This window comes from Myotis nattereri (assembly GCF_964212035.1).
Source record: "Myotis nattereri genome assembly, chromosome: 2".
Taxonomy (NCBI): domain Eukaryota; kingdom Metazoa; phylum Chordata; class Mammalia; order Chiroptera; family Vespertilionidae; genus Myotis; species Myotis nattereri.
Window position 1 is genome coordinate 142934542 of NC_138076.1, and position 14160 is coordinate 142948701.

At 35.6% G+C, this 14160-nt stretch overlaps 1 protein-coding gene across 2 annotated transcripts in view; it reads right to left on the minus strand.

The window, feature by feature from the left end:
- Positions 1-2474: 2474 nt before the first annotated feature.
- Positions 2475-14160, minus strand: part of ZDHHC17 (zDHHC palmitoyltransferase 17) — an 82890-nt gene continuing 71204 nt past the window's right edge. For both annotated transcript variants that reach the window (XM_081082544.1, XM_081082545.1), the window contains 6 exons: positions 13334-13396; positions 10767-10860; positions 9799-9882; positions 7854-8011; positions 6882-6976; positions 2475-4072 (listed from right to left, as the gene is read on the minus strand). In XM_081082544.1, the coding sequence (XP_080938670.1) occupies positions 3934-4072; positions 6882-6976; positions 7854-8011; positions 9799-9882; positions 10767-10860; positions 13334-13396 (633 nt within the window). In that variant the 3' untranslated portion in view covers positions 2475-3933. The remainder of the gene's footprint in view (positions 4073-6881; positions 6977-7853; positions 8012-9798; positions 9883-10766; positions 10861-13333; positions 13397-14160) is intronic.

The window sequence follows — 14160 nt, forward strand, 5'->3', positions numbered from 1 at the left end:
CTTGGGGTGCTTACTTGTAGAACTGAGCCGCCATGTTTTAAGAAAGCCCAGACTAAATATGGAAGCTAAATATAGGTGTTATAGCTATCACTCATCAGCCTGTATCAATCAACCTATCACACATGTGAGTGAGCCTTCAGGTCATTCCAGTCCTGTTTTTGAACCATCCCAGCTGACACCAAGGGGATTAACGTGAGCTACTCCTGTTGAGTTCTGACTAAATGCAGATCTGTGAACAAAAATACCATTTTAAGCCACTAAATTTGGGGTGGTTTGAAGCAGTGATAGATTACCCAGAATGTTTTATATAATAAACTTCCCTACACAGAGGCAACATTTCCCACACTTACTGTTTCCCAAATTGTGTTGGAGATGCTAGTAATATCCTAGAGAAAAATATTCTATGTGAAGTTGCCAGGTGCCTGGTAATTTGAGACTTCTTGCTAAGTTAGATAGATATCCATTCATAATAAGTGAAATTATTCTTAAACTGGGAGTCATGGCAAAACAGCTACTCTGAAACTGTAAACTTAGCTTCCACTGGTTTCAGGAGCGGAGAAGGGAATTTGGCTTTGGGCAACTGTTCTGGGAGGAATTACTTTCATCATTTGGATGCAAATTGACAGAGTAGCACCCAAGTAATCCAAGTGTGATATTAAAGTGCTATGTGGCAAATACATATTTTTATTTTAAAAACTATCCATTTGGGCTGATGTGGTTCAGTTGGTTGGGCCTCGTTCCGTTCAACAGAAGTGTGTGGGTTTGATTCCCGGTCAGGGGGTCAGGGCGGGCTCGATCCTCGGGGGTGGGGGTGGGGGTACAGGAGGCAGCCAATCAATGTTTCTCATTGATGTTTCTATTTCTCTCTTTCTCCCTTCCTCTCTGAAATCAAGAAAAATATGTTTTTAAAAACCTCTTAAATATACTTATATTTAAAACTTGGAGATTCATATAGTCCCAGAGGATCCTACTAATTCCATATAACCTAAGATTCTTACAGAAAACTTTTTCTTTATTAAAAAATAATTACACACACAAATACACATAAAATTGTGGAACTTTTTTTAGAATACCACTACCACCCTTTACTTTCACCAATTTCTAATCTTGAAACTTGAATCCTAGTTGACTTGATATAAGTATATAGAATAATCTTTTCACATTATAGGTACGACTACTAGTGTTTCATCAATTTCTTGAAGTGAATCAAGTGAAATAAGCAAGCACACACCTAAGAGTCAATATTTATTCTGATTAATATTTTAAAAATTTTGACAGATTTAATTTATGTGAGGAGAGCTAATTTATTAAACACTTTACAGGTTTTCCTTTCCACAGAGTAACACGGTAAGTAGCAAAATAATACTTGGCACAGTTATAAATAAAGAAAATATAAAATAAAAATATCAATAGCTTAATTATAATGATGTTGTTTTATGCCTTCTAATATTTCAAACAAATTCCTGGGAACAACAAAAATATGAAGGAAAAAAACTCCAAAGAAAAAGTTCATGTTCAGAGCTGAGAAATAAGTTCCTATTTGTTAAATGTACCCAATTAAGCTGATAGGAACTTCCCGAAGGGTCACCTTTGTACACAAGTTTAGAACTGGGTTAAGCTGGTGCCACATACAAGACCTATGAAATAATTAAACAGGGTGCCATGCTGCACAGCTGGCTCCTGACCATCTGGCTGTTTCTGAGTTAGAGATTTCATTGGTATTATGAGATGCTTAGTACTAGTTAACATTGCTAATATTTTCCATGTAATTATATATCTAGAGGGTTTTTCTATTTAACTGAAAGACATCTCTTGCACTGAAAAGAATATTGTACCACAAAGAAAAAACATGGTAACAACACTCTTATCCAAATTAGAAAATCACCATAGTATTTGACTGTTAATAAAAATGTATTCAATAAAAACTGTAACTGAGTCTTCATGTGAAGTGGCTCAAAATACAAAAAATTAAAACAAACTCTAGGCTTTTATAAATAATTGTGAAATAAAAAATTATCTAAAATTTGCCCCAATTAGTAGTCAAAACTAGCAGAGACATTTGTAAATTGACCAGTTTTTTACACTCTGACAAAAATGGCACAATGCTATTGCCACCCTACAACCAAATCTTCCCTTTTCAAAAATAAAGTACATACGCCAATTTTCTAATCTTAAAACACTCACAAACACACTAAGGGTAATCTTTCTGATGTGTGACTTATGGTCAAAGGAACTATATAAAAACAGTATTTGGAAATACTGAACATCAACTATATACATTTTCACTGCTCCTCTTACTAAGGCAAGGGGCGGTGGGTATACCACTAGATTGCTTTAATACCTGTAATCTGCATTGTACAGGGAATACTAATTTTACCAAGCATCAGACATGCAGTGAACTTGCAAGGTATAATGCCTATTAACAGCAATATGAAACATCACTAGAAGCTCATTAGTTATCTTCCTTTTCTTTTGGTTGGATAAAATGAAATGAGCAGCTTTAAACAACTAACATATACACAGACACAAAGAGAAAACTATTTGATAAATTATTTATATACAGATACACAATCTTTACACTGGCCTAGGATCTGTCATTAGTCTGACCACCCTTTTCCCACCCTCCCCCAGCCCATTCCCTCTCACAGGTTTCCCACAGGTTGCTCGAACCACAGTTTGCTACAGCACTTAAGAGGACTACAGCAAGTCTCACTCTGTAAACAATATTTATGGAAGCAGTGACTGATAGTTCATCATGAGTATGAAAATGCTGCAACAAAAATTGATCAGTGCATCACTTTTAACAATATAAGAAAATCTTTTTTGAAATCCAGATGGCATAACAAATTTCAAAACATTCAATACTGAAAAAACTCAAACTTGGGATTGAATTCTTTCTGATAGGTCATATTTTTAAAACCAGAATATACTATTAGCTTTTCTTTTATTCAGATGTGCTATGTACAGAGATCATGCTCCATCATTAGCTAAACTCCATCATTTTATCTTTATTTTGCAGCTCAGAATTTTAAAAGTAAATTCACTTATCTATTAGTGAGAATTTAGCATTAACTTATTCTGCATTTTCTTGAAAATACCTTAACTCTTAGAAAGTAGGTTGTGTGCACATCAAATTAAATTCTAATTTATGCTTTACTGGACAGTAGGTACTAGAATACATTCTATGAGGTGTATCATGCATTTAGTAGGGCTTTTAAGCTTGAACAAAATGGCATGACTTACTATACTCATGCAAGTGTTTTGTTATCAGACCATAAAACCTCACAGCAAGGTTACTACAAATTATTTCACTGAACCAGAAATATATCAGCACTGCAAGAGCTGACAGCAATATAATATTGTTAGCACATTTTTTTTTTTTGGTGAACATTATTTTCTTGTGCCTTTGAAGACACATTAGAGAGGATCCCTAATAAACCCACATGATTTTCATCACAGTATAAACATGTACATTCTAAAATGTACATAATTCTAGTTTGAATCAATTTAAGACAACTCTCGTGGAATCAACTGCAATACTATTAGTAGATTGTACCATAAAATTTAGCTGTATACCATAAATTTAATTTTAGCAACACTCAAACATTTCTGATTAGTATCTGTCAACAGAGTAAGTTCACTCTTTTTTTGTGAAAAGTGTTATGAGAACAAAACCAAAAAGTTGAGTATGTTGTGAATTCCCACATTAAAATTATTTTTAAGATCTTTACTCTTCCCGGAAGTGGCAGTGTGTTCTGTCCATATTTACCTTTGTTAATAAAAGTGTTGAAAAAAAGACTAAAATTCACTGTTAGCCCTACCTACATACAACATGCTCTTGTTCAAAGGATGTGGATTCGAGTGTGAGAGAGACACGGACAGACACATTTTCAGGCACCACTTAGCAATATGCTTCATAAGATAAAGATGCTGCTACACGAGCTGGTACCCAGATCCTGATATTTGGTCATATTCTATTGTATACTGCCTTGTCCAGTCCACGATAACGGGACGAAAGAGGCCACAGCATCGAAATTCAAAGAAGTCTATAACATTCCTTACACATCCATGGCTAAAAAAAAAAAACCCAAAGAAGAAAAAGAGTATTAGTACAATGATTTACTAGATGAGTTTAATATAATTTTGGTGGTAAATATTATTTTTCTAAATTTAAAATCTCAGGTTACTTGCCAGAAAGAACCTGTTTATAGATCAATAAAATATATGCGCATTCATGTTTCTTCACGGCCTGGCCAACCCTGGTTTTTCTTTTCTCTTGTGCTAATTAATGAGTTACACACTTAACACTTTAAAGTTATTCAAATTTGCATTTCATTCTTGTCATGTAATTTTTTATAAAACCTTTCCTTGATTGGTGGTTCTTTGGCAAGAGGATAAACTACATCCAAACTTGAGAAAGTAAAAGACAAAATAAATACAAATAGCATGAATTTGATAGTGTACCTAATATAACAATTTAAAAAAGGGTCCAGGTAAGTTCAGGGAATTTTAGAACTTTGAGAACACCTTTGGAAAAGCAGTCTGCTTCCCCCTTACATAACTACTAGGGGCCCAGTGAATGAATTCGTGCACCTTAAAAGGAACTGTGGGCTGCAAGGCTGTGGTAGGCACAGGAGTGGGTCTTGGCCCGTCCTCCATGCCCCTGCCCAGCCCCACCCACCGTGACCCCCAGTCTGTCTGCTGGGAGCCTTGCTCCTGCTGTCGCTCCCACACGCTGATGGCGCTGGCCCTGCTCATACCTGCTGATGGCGCGGAGCAATTGGGGCTGGTGCCAGCAGTGGGTGCAAGCAAGGCTGGCGCCGTCAGCGGGTGAGAGCAGCGGCTGCCAGCCCCCATCACCCCTCAGGATCAGGGAGAGATGGAGAAGCCCTCAGGGGCAATTGGAGCTGGCAGCTGCTGCTTGCACCCGCCGATGGCGTTAAGCGATCGGGACCGGCGCCAGCAGTGGGTGTGAGCGGCAGCTCCGGTGCCAGTAGCAGGTGCGAGCAGAGCTATTGCTGGCAGCAGGTGTGGCAGTTGCTGGCCCCGATCACCCCTCAGGAGCAGGGGGAAGTGGAAAAGCCATGAGGGGCGATCAGGGTCAGCAGCCGCCGCTTGCACCTGCAGCGGCAGCAGCAGCAGGTGTGAGCAATGGGCAGGACCGCAGCAGGTGGGAGCAAAAAATTTTCAGTAACCACCAGAGGCTCATCCCAATGACAGCGACGGGTGCCCTGCCTTGATCTGGCGCCCCCGCTCACCTGTTCCACCATTCTGCTGTGATTGATGCCCACCATATTCTGCGCTATGCCACCTGCTGCCAACGCCTGCCATGTTCCGCACGCACCCCTGGTAGTCAGCGCACGTCACAGCAACCGGTTCGGTTGTTCCACAGTTTGGTCTGTTTGCATATTAGCCTTTTATTATATAGGATTGTGCCTAAAGGAAAGTTCTGAAAACTACCTAATTGCCTCTCTTATTTTTGTCCTTAGTTACAGGCTTGTTTGCTTCCCAGAAGCATACAATAGTTAATAGCACTGCAAAAGCTTCCAGGTGGGAGGCAAGTAGCTTGAATAAAACTCCAAGTTTTAAATATTTCATATAATTAAGAAACTACTATTTCTTGGCTTCAAACTGTCCACTTATGGATGAGTAAATAAAAAAAAGTAGTGTGTACAGAGAAAAACAAATGCCATATGCTATCACTTATATGTGGAATCCAAATGAACAAACAAATAAATAAACAAAACCCAAGTTCATAAAAAGAGAACAGTTTGGTGGTTGCCAGAAGTAAAGGGTGGTGGGATGGTTGAAATGTGTTAAGAGAATTCCTCAAAAGGTACAAACTTCAGTTATAAAATAAATAAGTTCTGGTATACTGTACAACATGGTGACTATCCTATATAAAAGGCTAATATGCAAATTGTCCCCTTAGAAGTTCGACCGGGAAACTGGAAATTCACTCGCTCGCTATGATGTGTGCTGACCACCAGGGGGCGGCACAAAACATGGTGGGTGACCAGCAGTGGCGGTGGGGCGCTGAGGGAGCAAGGGAAGGAGGAGGCAGGGCGGTGGGGAACCTGATCAGCCCTGATCACCGGCCAGGCCTAGGGACCCTACCCGAGCATGAATTTTGTGCACTAGGCCTCTAGTAGTTAATAATATTGTATTGCATATTTGAAAGTTGCTAAGAGAGTAGATCTTAAAAGATCTCATAAGAAAAAAATTTTAAATATGTATGGTGGCAGACATTAACCAGACTCTTGTGGTGATTATTTTTCAATGTATGCAAATATCAAATTATGTTGTACACCTAACACTAACATAATGTTACATGCCAATTATACCTCAATTTAAAAAGATAAGACATGTGGGAATTTTTGTCTCAATCAGAGGGTAAATACACAACTTGTACTGAAAAGTAGCTGTCTTAGAGCCTAGGAAATTTCCCTAAATATAAACTTCAATTGATTATATTTTTAAAATCTTATTTCATTTCTCTGGATACATTCATTTTCTAATGAAAATTTATAAATTGATGGAAAGATTAAAAATCAAATACTTATGCTAATAGGTCAAAAAAGTTTGAATTGTGCAATTAAAAAAAAAAGAGTACCACAAATTTTTAAACAGTTAATGTGATAAATTCTAAAGTTATGATAAACTAATTAATGCTACGTGTGGCTGAAATTTAAAATTTAGTAGGATTTATAAACTATTTTACATATTGCTAAGTAAAAGAAACATTTCCTACTTAATATCCTATTGCCGTAAATAAAGAAAACACTTCTCTTTGATGTATTCACTAGATAATTGCTGAGCTTGGTTTAGTAAGGAAATTTATATGCCAAGGGAAAATATTAAATTTATAAACATGTACGTACTTGAATGGGCTTTCAATAGATGTTGTTGTGACTTTAAAGTGCTTGTATCTTCTGGCATTCATTCTTTCATTTGTAGTAATACCTAAACATGATATCTAAGAGATAAGGAAAGCAAGCCATTAATTCTCTGAGTATTTAATGTAAATAAGTTAATGAACTGTCAAGGTCAGGATGGAGAGAAAAATGATGAAGTCTGCTTTTGGTTTTCAATCAGGAGAATTTCAAGTTAGTTCACAAAATATCATTTTGACTCCATGAAAAATAGCTCATAAAATGGGGAATATATTTAAAAACAGGCCCAGCCATTGTGGCTCAGTGGTTGAGCATCAAACTATGAACCAGGAGGTCATGGTTCAATTCCCGGTCAGGGCACGTGCCTGGGTGGGGCTGGATCCCCAGTAGGGGGCATCAGGAGGCAGCCGATCCATGAGTCTCTCTCATCACTGAAATTTCTCTCTCTCTCCCTCTCCCCTCCTCTCTGAAATCAATAAAAATATATATTAAAAAATAAATAAAATAAAAACAGGTTACTTGGCATTGTGCACATGGAGAGATGGACACTATGTACACAGACCACTTCAATCAGCCCCTTTAAGAATGAACTTTTTAAAAAATAATTTAATAAAAGACAAATGTTGATATTTGTCAGTAATAAAACATTATTATTAAAATGAACACAAATTTAATGGCATCATCAATCTAAACTTACAATTATATCCAAGTGGATGTATTTGAATCAGGAAAAACAGAAATAAAAAGTTCAGTCAAGAGTAGTATTCAAAGTCAAAAGTTCATAAAATAAGGAGGAGGAGGAGAGGAGGAAGAAAAGTACAAAGAAAAAGTAAATTAAAATTGTACTATTTGAAATGTAGGAGTGAGTGAAAAGAGAATACATTATCTTTGAAGCAAGAAGTAAATTTTTAAGTGTTTTCAATTAGTACACTAAAGAACAAATAATGCACTTGCACGTACCTGGTACATCTGACACATGAGTAATACAGCCACCCACATGAAATGAAAAATGCTGTTCAGAAACATCCAAAACATCCAAGGTGAACATGTGGCAATTTGAGTAATATATGTCCAAAATCCATCCTTGGTGTAAGTGGTCTCACAGTGGAGTCCCCAGTCTAAAATCAGAAAAATACTCACTTTGACTCAATAATCACCCAGGCACCTGTGTAGATACTGTGGTAGGCACCACTGAAAACACATGATCCCAGCCCTGGCCAGGTGCTCGGTTGGCTGGAGCCATGTCCCGTATACCACAAAGGCTGCAGGTTTGATTCTCAGTCAGGGTGCATGCCCATGTTGCGGGTTTGGTCTCCGGATGGGGTGCATATGGAAGGTAACTGATTGCTCGCTCTCTCACTCGCTCTCTCTCTCTCTCTCTCTCTCTCTCTCTCAAAAAAAGCACAAAACAACACAATAATCATAGCCTTACATGAGGCTTAAAAAAAAAAAAAAGGGCTGCCCCCCGCCAAAAGAAACACAAAACAAAAAGCATGATCTAAGAGTCTAGCTTTAATTAGTGACTTTCAATGCACATTTTTTATAATCTTAAATAATCCGATTATACATTAGTGAAAAATGTGTGTGTGTTGGGGGTTTAGGGTTAGGGTTGGGAGGTGTAGAGACTGAGAAAAAGAAAAAAAACAGGGACAAATCATGGTTAACATTGTGGTGGTGATTTTGCAGGGGGAGATGGTAAGGGAGGATGGTGGTGGAAGAGGACTTGAGATAAATGGTGATGGAAAAAGTAAAATAAATAAAAAGTAAAATAAAAACAAAAAAAATCACATCAGAAATGGAAAGCAAAGCAGTCAATCTTTTAAAAAAAATCACTGAATTTAACAATATTCAGATTTTATTTGATGGATACTATACACACATATTTGAGGACATAGCCTTCTTTTTTATTAGGGCAGTAACAGAGGTTATTCTCAATATCTGTGTGCGTAGGAGAACCAGGAAATCATCCTTCCAAGATTTATTTTTAAGCTGGGATCTAATACATCTTTATGCTAAGTACCACCAAGACCTGCATAGTAACTAATATATTCATTTAAACCAGTGGTTCTCAACCTTCTGGCCCTTTAAATATAGTTCCTCATGTTGTGACCCAACTATAAAATTATTTTCGTTGCTACTTCATAACTGTAATGTTGCTACTGTTATGAATCATAATGTAAATATCTGATATGCAGGATGGTCTTAGGCGACCCCTGTGAAAGGGGTCGTTCGACCGCCAAAGGGGTTGTTCGACCACCAAAGGGGTTGCGACCCACAGGTTGAGAACTGCTGATTTAAACTCTTTCCAATTTATGTTTTCAATGCAATAAAACCCCACAAATTCCTCTAAGGTACTAAACTTATATGATCAAATGAATGACAACTTATTCTTAAATTCTTAAAAGAGGAATTTCTAATATCTTTTAATATTCTCTAGTAGGCAATAATTACCTCACTTCTCAAAATATTTCAAGTTCTCTGCAAATTTAACTTCAACTATCTTTACCATGCTTGCTAAGGAACAACTACGTTTGCTAAGAAAGAGCAACTAGCACAATCACAAAATCTATAAACTACTAGAGTAAAGCAAGCAAATGATGGAAAAAACGTGTACATATATTTAACCCAGAAGCTTTTCAAAGCCTAGTAAGCCAACACATTTTTCAGGGACACAAGTATTAAACAATAGTTAGTTAATTGATAATTATGTTGCTTATACTATAAGTTGAACATAATTGATAATTCTATTATTTATTTTTTCTTTATGCTTCACTGCAGTGAGTTGCCCCAAACCAAAATTTTTAGTTAAAAGATTTTTGTCATTATCATATTGTTGTTAACATGGTAAGCATGAGTATGCAAACATTTGTGTTCTAAGAAGAGAAAAAAACCTAATTGTACTCACAAGAAATACAACCATAAATCATCCAGCAGATCATAAAAAGTAAGAAGAACAGGTAGCCCATAAAGTATCTATGGTTTCCTGCACCTAAAAAACAACAAAGAAGCACTTTTTTTCAGCTAAGAAAAAACAACTGGAAACACACCAGGGTTGAGAAGAATTAGGGGGAGGGAGGGACTGTCATGAAAGGTGTGATACAATTGAAACAGTAATCACACACATTATTTTAGAAAATGTTCTTCAAGAAAATTAATGATTTCACTAAAGTCTTAATATAAGAATGCTTATGACAACATACAAAGATGTGATGACTGCAATGATACTCATTTTGAAGGCAAGAGTCTCAACCAAGTAAGTCACAATTCTGAGCTTTAATGCTCTTCTTTGCTTTGTGATGTTAAAATATCCCTATTTCAGCTTTACTTTTATAAAGTTCATAATCCAACTTTTCAAAGACTTCTCCCCAACAGTTACACAATCTTTGTAATGTTTCCCTGCTGTCACCTCATGAAATCCCAGGGCCATCTCTCAGATCACTCAGCTCACCTCCTCAGACTACACCATTCTTGAACAATGAATTATGTAGAGTTCTTATTTGTCATTCCTCTCTTCCTCTCTGCATCATATCCTTTCAAATATTTTTATTGCCTTACTTTCTCTAGTTTAATTTAAAAAAATACTATCTGTCTCCTTTTCAATTTCACTATTATCCAATGGAGAAAATAGGAAAGAGTAGGCACCAGAAAAAATTGATAGAGAAATGCTATTAATCTTTTCTAGACACCGGTTTTAAACACATCCTCTCAACTGAACTGGTTTTGTCAACCCAAAGATAATTAGGGAGTTAGGGGGAATGAGTGTAGTAAGGTACAGGAATGAACTTTCTACTATCAGCTTTAATATTATACATTATTAGTTACTTAGAATGACTTAAATGAACAATATATTTAGAAATTACTAATGAAACTTACCTACACAGTTACCCACCCATGGGCAATGATGATCAAATTTTGCTATACAGCGGTTGCACACACCACAATGTTTGGACCTCACTGGTTTCCGTATCTGTTAATAGGCATGTTAAAAGATTATAAAAGGCACTGTATCTTGGAGAGGAAAGCAGAACATTTATTTTCTCAAAGTATAATTATGAAAAAATAAAGCTGTATTTTTGGGAAAGAATTATCCCAAGGTTTCCAAGGGTAAAACAAAACAATTTCAATTGCAGCAACAAAGTCGAAAAGGATAAAGCTACTCGAGAATATAAACTCTTAAGAATGGAGCAGAATCATCCAATTTGCTGTTTGGATGAATGATACTATTTTTAATTTATATCCCTCAAATTTCTGAATAATAAAAACACCACTTTCCAGGCTTCTAAGTGAAAATTTATTGTGATTAATGGTCATGATATTAGTTGTTCTTTAATAATGAAATTGTTCTTTAGTAAAAGGAAGGTCAAGTTAGAAGTGAATAAAAGCTTTTAGAATTCAAAATCATTTAATATGAGTCATCCTATATTCTAGCAAAAAATGTAAGTGTACACATCTATTTCTCAGTGCCTCCTGCGATCTCAGTTTCAGGTACAGACATACCCTGAAATGCATGGCCATATCTAAGAATGTACAATATGCTTAGGAAGTTTAGGTAGTCCCTATTTCTTGCAAAACAAATTATAAATACATTATTCAGCTTCTGACAGGCAATAAAGAGTTCATGTTTATAATGTCTTAATGTTTTAACTGTTGTAAAATATTTTACTCTATATTTTTCTAAATCAGCTAAGTGAATATAAGAACTCAGTAGTAATCTTTGAAGGACTGGTAGTCCCAGTGCTGGGTATATGACAAAAAGCTAAGGTGATTAAACTATGCCAGAAACAAAATTTATAATATCCTTCATTGGTGTTTTAACAAAAGCACTGCCATTTCCCCAATAATTTTCATAAGATTATACATTATTCTGAGGTCCTACGAAGAAAACCTAAACTGACTTTGCAGTTCTTACATGTACTAATATGATCTGTGGATCAAAGAAAAGGGTAAGTTAGTCTTTACCACAGATAATGTGACAACATCTAATTAGGAGAAAGTAGCAGGATATATTAGGTAAATTCTACTCCCACCTTGAACCCTCAGCTACATTTCCCCTCTGGGAATTCACTTGTCAATGAATTCTGAACTACAGACTGACAGAGGCTCCTGAATGTAGTAGTCTCTTCAGTTCACGTACAAAGTAACTTTTTTAGAAAATTGTGATCTAGGTGTGTCTCCTAGAGATTTGCCTATTTATCAAAGTGAAAGATACCCATATGATGAGAAATACTCTGTTGATTTGAATCATTTCATAACATGTATGTTCTTACTTTACAAAATCAAATTATCTACCCAGGAGTACACGTCTTATAAAAACATTATAAAACATTTACACTATGATGGCAAAAATAGTTTTGTTCTTCCTATTAAATATTTGTTTAACAATAAAACTGTACTGAGTGACTCTATAAAGAATTTGTTTGCCATATGGCAAACACATCAGCAATGCATTCTTAACTTTATAGGACAGAATAATTTCCACAGAACAGTAGGCTATAAAAACATTCTATAGGTTAAGAATGCCAAACATGTAAATAACCCATTGTAAAACATAGAAACAAAAACCATCTTTTAAAGAATGCTTGAAAACAGCAACCTAAAGTTGCTTCCAAAAGCACAGCAGTATATATTTTGAATATTCAAAACCATGACTGTTTGGTCAATGAATGTTAAATGAAGCAACTTAAGGAATCTGTAGCATTAGAGCTCAGTTTCAAAAACTCATTCCATAATCCTAAACTATTTTATTATTCAAATGTTAAGACATCAGTTCAGTTGCAAAGGCGTAAAAGAGCAGGTACAATTTGAAGATATTTCAATTTCCATGTAGATAAACATGGTAAACACTGTAGCAATTTATACACTTTTCTCAAGAATTATAAAAATTAAAGCAGAAAATAACAAAAACAAAAATAGTTATTCTATAGAAATTTGATGTCTGTAATAGAATAATGTCAATATTACCATAGCTGAGTCAACAAGTAAATGCTATCTAATTTCATATGTATCTTTATCTATGACCTGGATGAAGATAACAATTTTTAATATCAATAAAATAGTGCTCAAAGTTGCATAACATTCTAATATAGACAGACTGATGTAGTTAAAATAATAATAGTGTTAGGGATCATACTAAACCTTTGATTTTAAAGGCATTATTACTTAGTTTTTTATTTGTTGAATTACATTTTAAGAGAGAGGAAGAGAATAAGAATGAATATCAATGAATGGCATCTCTGAATCATAACTATAGTCAAGTTCTATCAGGGAATAAGCACACTGGAAGGAGACATCGTTTTACCATCTTTCCTCTTGTATCACTTTTTTGGAGGGCACAAATGTGTTCAGCAAAAGAACGTCTTCTCTTTGTTTCCCAAACCCTCTATGCTATACCACTGCTAGAAGAGGATAGATGGAAGAATGAAGAAAAAAAAAAATACTACCAAACAGGTACTGCAGAATATACTGAGGTCCAGACTTCCTGTCTCTGCAAGTTCAACTATTGTCTGTAAATTAAAAATATATATTTTACTCAAAACTGAACAATGTTCACCAACTACTGTGCCATCAAATCAATCAATCACCATAATGTTCATCTTTAAGTAACCAATGTTTTCAGCTCAAAGAAAATCTTTTATTCATTTACTTATGCTATATCACCACAGTATGGATATAGGAGTTTTGTTCCTTGGATACATGAAAACGCGATCCTAAACTTAGTTATGGGAATATTCCTCTGAGAATAAAACTAAGTTACCTACCCTAACAGCTGGTCCTGAATCTTCAGAACTGGATTATGACTAAGAAAAACTGTCAAACCAATTATTAGCAGGAATGCCTGAAGAATACTAGAACATAACAGTAGCAATCTCCTAGAAAAGGGGGGATTGGGTTATAAGAACATGCCAGTGTTTTAGTCTACTGTAGGCAGACATAATTCATCAGGATTTGTTTTTGTTTTAAAAAAAAACCAAAAAACTGGTTAAAATAGGTATTTTCCATATGTCCATAACTAGTGCTTAAAATAATAAAATTGGCTTCCTAAGTACCTGTGTTATAGTGAGGGGTGCCCAGGATCGTATATACAAATATTTCAGTTATTGTGATGATATATCTGCAGTATCAACCAATTAATTGGCCTTTCAATTTACAAAGTCTTTCAAAAAACATCTACTGAATGCATATTATTAGTGGAGGGTTTACAGAGATGTTGAAAATATTGTATTCACCTCTCAAAGCAATCCCAGTAGCCTTATGAATAAGCAATGCA